This window comes from Dermacentor silvarum, chromosome 6, assembly GCF_013339745.2.
Source record: "Dermacentor silvarum isolate Dsil-2018 chromosome 6, BIME_Dsil_1.4, whole genome shotgun sequence".
In the NCBI taxonomy this organism is placed as follows: Eukaryota; Metazoa; Arthropoda; class Arachnida; order Ixodida; family Ixodidae; genus Dermacentor; species Dermacentor silvarum.
In genome coordinates, this window is record NC_051159.1 from 73,914,922 (window position 1) to 73,924,376 (window position 9,455).

General features: G+C 46.5%; 1 protein-coding gene across 5 annotated transcripts in view; it reads right to left on the reverse strand.

Moving 5' to 3' along the window:
- Nucleotides 1-9,103, reverse strand: part of LOC119455590 (sulfide:quinone oxidoreductase, mitochondrial-like) — a 39,898-nt gene extending 30,795 nt beyond the window's left edge. The window contains exons 1-3 of one of the 5 annotated variants that reach the window (XM_037716995.2): nt 8,970-9,103; nt 2,116-2,310; nt 780-950 (exon numbers count right to left, since the gene is read on the reverse strand). In XM_037716995.2, coding sequence (XP_037572923.1) covers nt 780-950; nt 2,116-2,310 — 366 coding nt within the window. In that variant the 5' untranslated portion in view covers nt 8,970-9,103. Of the gene's footprint in view, nt 1-779; nt 951-2,115; nt 2,311-2,480; nt 2,596-2,690; nt 2,783-5,744; nt 5,770-8,969 lie in introns of those variants that run through there. The other 4 variants (XM_049668886.1, XM_037716996.2, XM_049668885.1 and 1 more) reach the window with 4 other exon arrangements.
- Between the last annotated feature and the right edge of the window lie 352 nt (nt 9,104-9,455).

A 9,455-nucleotide genomic window follows, 5' to 3' on the forward strand; every position in this document is an offset into this window, starting at 1 on the left:
ATAACTACTTTATATATATATATATATATATATATATATACAGGGTGTTTCAGCGAACACTTTCAAAATTTATTTAAGGTTGCCTGTGGCAGATAGCCCAATTCTAGTTAATGAGCTGGTCTACTCGAAGCGGCGGACATTACTTGCGCAAAAAATTGAAATGCATAGTCGACAATTAATAAAAGTTCACTAAATAATTTTTAACTAATTACCTGATGGCCCATATTGTAATCTACAAATTATAGCCGTAGAGTTCGCAAGGCGGATCTACTTGGAACGAATTCCCCGGATGACACCGCTTTCGAGATATTAATTCCCGAACTTTGCGAAGAAATGCATTGGCGTTCCAGTTAGTTTCTTAAAGAAACGTCGATTTATGCTTTGAAGCACAAAATTAACTGGAACGCCAATGCATTTCACTGCAAAGTTCAGGAATTAATATCCCGAAACGGGTGTCCTCCCGAGAATTCGTTTCAAGTGGATCCGTCTTGCGAACTCCACGGCTACAATTTGTAGATTACAATATGGGCCATCAGATAATTAGTTAAAAAGTTGTTTAGTAAATTTTTATTAAGTAGTCGATTATGCATTTCAATTTTTTGTGCAAGTAATGTCCGCCGCTTCGAGTAGACCGGCTCATTAACTAGAATTGGGCTATCTGCCACAGGTAAACTGCTCAGAGTACCGAATAGCCCCCCTGATCACAGCTTGGGCCCGTCGGGTAAACGAATAAAGAGTGCGCAGTTTACCTATGTATGTGAGCCTATCAAACCCTGTACCTTGAGCCCGTGCTTGGTGACCACGGTGTTCTCCTCCGGCGCAAAGGTCTCGGCAGCGTCCTGTATCCAGTCGGCCTGGCTGGGCATTACATCGGCCATTGGCTTGAAGGAGCTGGACAGCTGCTTGATTCCGCCGCCGACCAGCGTCCACAGGGGCTGGTAGCAGTGCATCTTGAGAGAACATACAACAGAGAACAACATATATGTTTATTTCGTTCGGCAAACGAGGCGAAACACGGCGCAGTCCGACATCATACAAGCCGGGCTTTCCTGTCAGAGTGGTTCCGAAAGGCGACGAGGTCCGAGGATATTCGCAAGAAACATACGGATATTCTGCAGCATTACAAATTTGACAGAAGGGCATAACCCTTAACGAACCCCAATCTCACCAGGGAAGAGACAGTTGCTCTGCGGCGTCTCCAAACAAACTTCTATGTAGACGGCATTATAACGCATAGTCACACTTCGTCACATGGTGATGGGGTGTCCTAACCTTACAGAATAGAACAATCAAGAAGCTCAATCAAGAACTAAAGACAAAAAAAAACAGAAGACCGCCAAGAATCGTGAGAGGCCATGTTCGTGGCCCCGGACTTTGAGGACAAGCGCAACTTGGTGAACCTGGACAGGTAAGCAGCAAATGCCAATGGCTACCTGGACTGAAGGGCCACCCACGTTGGGTGAAGAAAACTCTCTCACTGATTCAGATTATTAAACGTTTGTTCTCTTCCTCTCTCTCTCTCGTGCGCCTAGTGCGTGAGCACATGCTTAGGAGCATGCAAGTGACTGATAAGAAAACTAAATTGACCATAAGACGTTGTCTACTCGTACAAATGTCATTTACCTGCCTGAAGAAAATAATGTGCGCGGCTAAAGGCAAATTTACGTTAATGTTTTTAGCATCGGCGTTAAAGGACATAAATAAATGGTTAATTAATGAGCCAACATGATCCACAGAAAAGCATGGAAATGATCGCCGACCTAGTGTTCATGTCTCATTAGCATTGTTTGCTATTTCTTGATTTGGATCGGTAGTATGAAATTTTCTACTGCATCACACCTTTCCAAAAAAATCCAGCCTTAACAAGTGGAAAGGTATACGCATTGCTGTGTCGTCTGCAGGATTTGGCGGCAGGATGGCAGAATAATATACTAGTCGCTTGCTTCTGGAACTCGGTGTACTGTACTTTTGGTAGGTTTGTCTTGCTTCTAGAGCTGTCCCATAATCACAGTACTGAAATACGCGCGTTGTTCGAGATCGTTCACGAACTAGAAAAAAAGTGCTCCGTGGCCACAGGTTTCAATGACCAACGATCGTGGACACGTGGACTCTTACATCGTGGGGCTCGAGCACGCCGACTTTTCCCTTGCCCAGCTTGGATGCAAACTTTGCAGCCGTGGCGATGCCGCCCGATCCACCACCGACAACGAGCAGCTTGTAGCTACGCTCTCCACCACCGACCTCCGCCGCCTTGGAGGAGTAGAAGCGGACATGGCGCATGAAGCGCCTCAGGGAGGACCGATGCATCATCTGCAAAACAAGAAGTTGAAATGTGATTACAACCACATGAAGCCTACAAACAATGATGCAAAAGGAGGCACAGTGGAAATTAAGGGTTTATTAAGTCGAAATTAGAAATAACGTAAGGGGAACGAAAGCGGACGACAAAGCAACTTGCCGCCCTTGAGAACCAAACTCACGTCTTTCGCATTACACATGTGGTGCTCCACCAGTTGAGCGACTGCGGCGGCTTTTATTATTCTCGCTAAATACTGCGATGGGTGTCTGGACAAACTGCGGGCCGTGCGAAATAAACTTCTAGGGCTGAACAATTCTGTGCGCAACGTTAACGTGTGTCGGCCCTACGACTTCGAACTGACGCCACGGATGCAAGCAGTATTACCACGTACGAAAACGGAGGTTGTCCAAGAGAGGGCGCAGAATCTGTGCAAGCCTTTAACACCGGCGTTGACAAGTCGGAGGCTCGATGTGCAAAGCGGCGCGTCTTAAGACAACTGAGCGTGCCAACACTTTTCCCTCCCCCTCGGCTCATCGATAATCTGCTCACTTTAAGCGTTCCCTTAGATAACACCAGCCAAAGAAGCAAACGTCTTTGGTTCGGCGTTATCTTTATTGCAACCCTTGCAGCAATTTCTCCGCTTCACGAAGCCCGGTGCCGCCTGATTTCACGCGCCGCTCGGCCTTATTGAACTACGAACTCTGCTGACATCTTTATTCAGCGTGCTTAAATGCGCGTGACGCAATCATATAAAAAAGCACTGCGGCTACGTTGTCCTTAATACAGGCCACTTTAAGCGAATTGCATGAACGCGTATACAGGCGCCTGTCGTTTACGTGGATATATATAAACTTCCGAGTATAATTAGGGACACTTGATGTCACGCGAAGATATTACGCTGCACTTCTGTAATCTCGCGACAGGACTCTTGGTCGAGCTCAGACCGAACTCAGATAAGCGGCTCGAAGTGCACGAGCAAAACAAAAGTAGTACGTTAACAGTCAGTTGATTTGTTTGTAGGTTTGTTTTCGGTGCATTCATGTAAGCACATGCATCTACTGCCTCAGTGCCGAGCGCACTGACCGCCAGATTAGTCCCGATTCAATTAGAATTTGCCCTGCAGTAATACACAGCGAGAAATGCGCTCACTGTTGGTTGTATGCGTCGTTACATTAATCTCATTTGCCCCTGTTTTCTAAGCACAAGCGCTGCGCGTGTGTTTCGGGGAAGATGTTCAGTTTGGTCGAAATTCATGCAACAAAAACATCAATCGGGACAAGCAGTCATCCATGAACAGGACCAGTCCGATAGTCCCTTCAGTCACGAATTCAAGGTTTCAAGCTCGCAGAATATTATCCCATGCCACAGATACTACTAAAGGAAAGTAAAAATAATTTATTTAAATGCCGAGGCACGCCGTAGTGGGGGGTTCCGGATTGTTTTCATGACCTGGTGTTCCTTAACGTGCACCTAGATAAAGGGGGCCTAAATCTCTCTGTAACATCCATCCAAATCGTCAATGTTTCCTTCCTTTGTCTGCCCTGGTAGCGGGTCTGAAGTATATAAATAAATATGAAATTAATAAATGAATAAACTTAACTGCCCAACAATAATGTCACCATGCAGACATGCCCTTGGCCGCTCCGGAAATTCACATTTAGCAACAGCGCCAACGCCAAAATAACACACGCCTATGCACAGCACATCAAAGGCCAAGTGCAAGGGAATTTCTCCTTGGCTAAAATTGTTATAAATGAGTAGTAGACCGGGTGTTCCGGCGAACACTTTCAACCATTTTTCAAAATTGCCTGTGGCAGATAGCAGAATTCTGGTCCATGAGCTAGCCCATTCGAAGAGTCGGACATTACTTGCAAAAAAAAAAAAAACAACAACAACATGCAACTAAATGGATAATCGAATAATTAACAAAAATCCGCTAATTAAGTTTTTAACTTATCTTATGGAACATATTTCAATTCACAAATTCTGGCCGGGAAGTTCAGAAGGCGGATCCACTTGGAACGAATTCTCAGGATGACACCAGTTTCGAGATATTGATTGCCGAACTTGGTGGAGAAATGCATTGGCGTTCCAGTAACTTTTGTGCTTCAATGCAGAAATCGACGTTTTGTTAAGTGGAGCGACAGTGCGTTTTTACTGCAAGTTTGATGGTGTTATCCACACAATTTTTTTCCAGGTGCCTATGCCTTGCAGTCTCACCCGCTATAATTGTAAAGTGCAATATGTGCGAGAAGGTAATTATAGTTAAAACGTAATTAGCGAATTTTTGTTAATTAGTTGATGATGTATTTCAATTTCTTGTGCCAGTAATGACCGCCTCTTCGAGTAGATCCGCTCATAGAGTAGACCTGCCACAGGCAACTTTCAAAAATACTTGAAAGTGTTCGCTGAAGCACCCTGTATACCAGGGTTATTAAACGAGGAACGTCCCAGACCACAAAAGTGATCATCGCCGATTCTCTTGTAAAGAATTGGGCTAGTTGCTGATTGTGTGACTGAGGTTTCACAGAGGTATTATTCTCGAAAAAAAAATAGTTTTTTTTTTTCGATGACACACGCGCTCTTTGAAGGTTCCGTAAAGAAGCAAAAGTTGGTCGTGTAGATTCGGATGTGTAGGTATACTACACATCCGGATCTCAGTTTTTGTCACACGCCAAATCAGCACCATATTTTTGGGAAAGACTACACGTTGTGACGTATTGTAGCATTAGAAATGCGATATCAGCTCTGTTATGTTTGCTGAGACCAGGGCAACATCTGAGGCGCTCTGTACAGCACCACGTTGAACATTTACCCCGCCGAACAACGTTGACGCCGATGGCATCCGATCCCCTTCGTTGCGTTCCAAAGATCAAGTTCGCATAGGCTTTCTCGCCGCGCACTCCCGGCATGCATTGTGAAGCGTCACGTGAGCGGAAGCTTGTCTTGTCTTGTGCCAAGAGATGTCACGTTGATAATGTAAAACAGTTTCCATAAGTACCCAGCTCAGTTTCCTCGTAAAATCGCAGGACACTCTAAACAGGGCAGGCGAGCTTTTTCCAGGCCACAAAGCCCATTTACACCGAAAAACATGCCGTGAATAATAACCTTTTTTTTTTCAGAATAAAGACCAAATAAAAACTGGTGCTACTGTAGTAACGAAAGAAATTTGCAACGCGCTTGGGTGGACGCGTTATGCTCTTAAAAGCGTTGCCATTCCTTCCTGCCATGAGATGCCCTTTTGCTGTAACAATTTCGCGCACAAAGATATCCCGCAGTGGATTCCTGTTTCTCTCGTCGCCTCTCTCAGGTCACTTTTATTTTTCTACCAGGGAAAACACTTATGAGCTAGGGAATTGGGTTGAAGGAGCCCATCCGTTCGCAACAATTTTCAACAATTCTCATACAAGTTAAAAAAAATTCGTGGTGAAAAATTTAATCTTACGTTTAACCGTCTCTTCAAGCCAAGCGCTCAAACCTCTACTTTACTCTACTCTACTCGCTTTTGCTGCGATCGATACCAATGCTAGTTTGATGTTCCAGCCAGAATCGGTGCATTCATAATGACGGGACTCATTGACGTGCAGTGGGCGCGTCTTATTTCAGGTGGGCGATGTATTTCATACTTGCAGATCATTTTCTGCTTGAATTGACGGGAAGACTATGCGGTGGCAAAGTACACCAGTGAGAGCGCTCATGTAAACAGCCCTACATTCCCATCAGTTTTAGTTTCAGCTGGGTTAGATATACATAAACATCTTATTTAAATCAGTAACAAACGACAAAATACACCACTGAGTGTTAATTTAGTGCGATACCGTCGCACACGGAAGCTACTCTGATTGAATACCTGTCCCAAGAAAGCGAAAGACAACTGAGTTGGTCAAACGCTGCCAGAATACTCGGCGCCGTAGTATAGGTGCATAAACTCCGCCCCTGAGCGTTTCGCTCCATGGTTACAATAAAATTGTGCGCTAGTATAATTACGCAGTTATGATACAACCGGTGGACCATTACAGTTACAGAACGGGTGCCAAGAGAAGAGAAGCGCAGTCGGGGACGGCAGAAAATAAGGTGGGGTGATGAAGTTAGGAAGTTTGCGGGCCCAAGTTGGAATGAGCTAGCGCAAGACAGGGGTAATTGGTGATAGCAGGTAGAGGCCTTCGTCCTTCAGTGAACATAAATAGAGGCTGATGATGATGATGATGATGATGATGATGATGATGTAAGGAACTCGGCGCTTTCCCGTTTCATTCAGCTGGCGAGGCTGCAGACGGCTTCATCTGATATCTCGGCGCATCGTAGTTGACTGCTAGCCAACATTCAATTGATTTCCATATATTTTGATCAGTCGACCGATTGATTCATTAATCTTGGGATTTAACGTACAAAGCAACAGAGGCACTATGAAACAGCCCAGTGGAAGACTCCAGATCAATTTTGACCACACGGAATTATTTAACGTGCACCCAAAGCATGGTCCGCTAGCCTTCTCGCATACCGTCAGCATTTGCGTTAGCCAGGGCCTGGAGTGAAACCCGCGACCTAGCTATCAGCAGGTCGCGCCTACCACGGTAGCCCCTGAGCTACTCTGTCATTACACTCTGTGAAAGTAGACGTACAGCGAAGCTGGTGCGGACGTTGGAATACAAACGACGTTAGAAAAGTACCACCACTCCTACTGACGTTAGACGACCGTTACACAATCCCCCCCATCACAAGCGGCTTACGTCACACGCGCACGCACGTGTGCGGAAGTGCAGCATCCATCCTGATTCTTCTAGGCCGCCCGCCAAACGCCTTATTGAACTAAATTATTGTTTCAAAATACACTGCGCGAGAAAATGTGTAAAGTACGACTTATACACAAGCTGCAGACGTGATAGCTTCGGAATTGTAATACGAATATACGAGAATACATAATTCTATCACGTGGAAACTTAAGGCCAAAGCCCTATTCCAGCTGCCGGTATGTGGGTGAGCACGCCACGAAAAATCCCGACCAACTAGAGGCTATAAGTACTTCGGAGTCCTAATCAGCAGCAAACTAACGTGGGATAAGCCAACACCACCTAGATAGATAGCACGAGGCATGTTCACTCCGATCCATTACGTCATGTTACCTGGCCCGACTGCCATAGAGTCTAAAGAAAATGCTCCCGAGTAAGAAACAGTGATTTTGACGCCACCGCTTTCGTCACGCCAGCCTTGGCAATGGAAATTTCGGGCCAGGTAGCATGACGTCATGGATCGGAGTGAACAGGCCTCGTGCTGTCTAGGAGCTGTTGGATAAGAACATCACTCAACTCACCGTTGACACGTCAAAAACACCGGGTTTCATTAGAAGATCGCTTTCCTCGTCTCCGTCATCGATTCGTAAACTAGCATACGAGACTCCCACTCGCACCAAACTTGAGTACGCATCCGTAGTTTGGTCCCCTTATCAGAATTACTCAACGAATACCATAGAATCCATCCAGAATCACGCAGTACGTTTTATTAGTTCGGTTTACGATTTTGACCCCAGCATTAATAATATTAAGTCATCTCTCGGTATCAGCCCCTCTAGCCCTTAGACGTAAACTCTCTCGCTTGTGCCTATTCCACAAATTTTAATACAATGTCCCTGACCTGCGCGATTCACTTCTAGTTCCACCTGTACGCACGTCATCCCGTCTATTCAAGTGCATGAGTATCCAATGTCTACATGGATCAACTAACGCATTTATGCAATCTTTCTTGCCTGCCGCGATTCAAGAATGGAATCAGCTTCCCAGTCCTATTGTCGTTGAGCGTGATCTTGTAAAATTTAAAGAAAACCTGAGGCGTTAACTTGATCTATAAATTACTACATTTTCATCTACGTTTCCTTCTTACTTTCATTGTAGTTACCTGTGTGTTTTATTATTTGTTTCGTTCGATGTATAAATTGCTACATTATCATGCACGCTTCCTCTTTATTTTCACTATAGTTGTATGTGTGCTTTTTCATTTGTTTTGTTTACCCACTTATACTTGTTATATTTTGTGTACAACATCCCCCCCCTCCCCCCTTATGTAATGCCTCACGAGCATAGCCTTCAAGGCCCCAATAAATGATGACGACGATGACCAGCTTCGCTATAAAACGCTCGTGGACTTAGGATTGCGTGCACGTTCAAGAATCCCACGAGGTCGAAATTAATCCGGAGCCCTCACACTTCGGCATCTGTCATACCGCCAGTGTTGCTTTGGAGCACTGAACGCCGTGAATAAATCATTTTTACGGCGAGAACCGCAGCAAGTGAATAGCGGATCGCAGCTGCAGCGGCAACGAAACAAGTCGTGACGTAGGGAAATCAAAACGCTGCGCACGTTGGGCGTATACGCCTCGCAGGGTTTGAGCGGTTTCCTGAGAATCGGCGAGGGGGCGACAGGCACTACCGGCATTTCCCTGTGCCGCAGCAACGGAGGCGGAAAGGGAAGCGCCGCGTTATTTTAACCCAGACGAGAAGTGCCAACGCGTCCTCCACACGATCTGCGCACATTGGAATCTCCCCGTCTGCTACATTTCGCTCCGAGAGCACATATGAGCGCTTGCTATGCTGTCAGAAAGGGCATCACGGAAGGCGCAGTGCAGTGTCATCTTCGCTGGCCGTCAATAAAGCCGGCCGGGACAGCAGACGCTTACCTTGATAGGCGCCACATCCAACGCCGCGCTGAGGAGGAAAACGCGAACGCCGGCAGCAGCGCTAGCGGAGCCGCGCTCGTCGTCTTCGTTGCAGCCGCTGGCAAGCGCGCTAGCCGCAGATGGAAAGCGCAGTTAAAAGGAAACAATAGTTCTGTCGCTGCCACCTGGTGGCGGTACAGCGAGCCACGGGCTGCGGGCAATGTCTCCCGTGACTGTTTCCTCCACAATGGCTATCTCGAAGGCAATTGTCAGCTACATTGAAACGCTGAAGCCACGCGCCTCGCGAACGTTCTGGTGTTGTCCGCTGGGCGACGCACCCGCTGGAGCGCGGTATTTCAAAGACGGCTCCAGCCGATAGCGGGTTGGCAGTGACGTAGCCAGAATTTTTTTTGCTGGGGTGGAGGGGGGAGGAAGGCGAGGAGGGGGCCGCTCCATTGACGCCCCCCCCCCCCCCCCCCCCATTTTCTGCGTTGGTGTGCCCCTGTC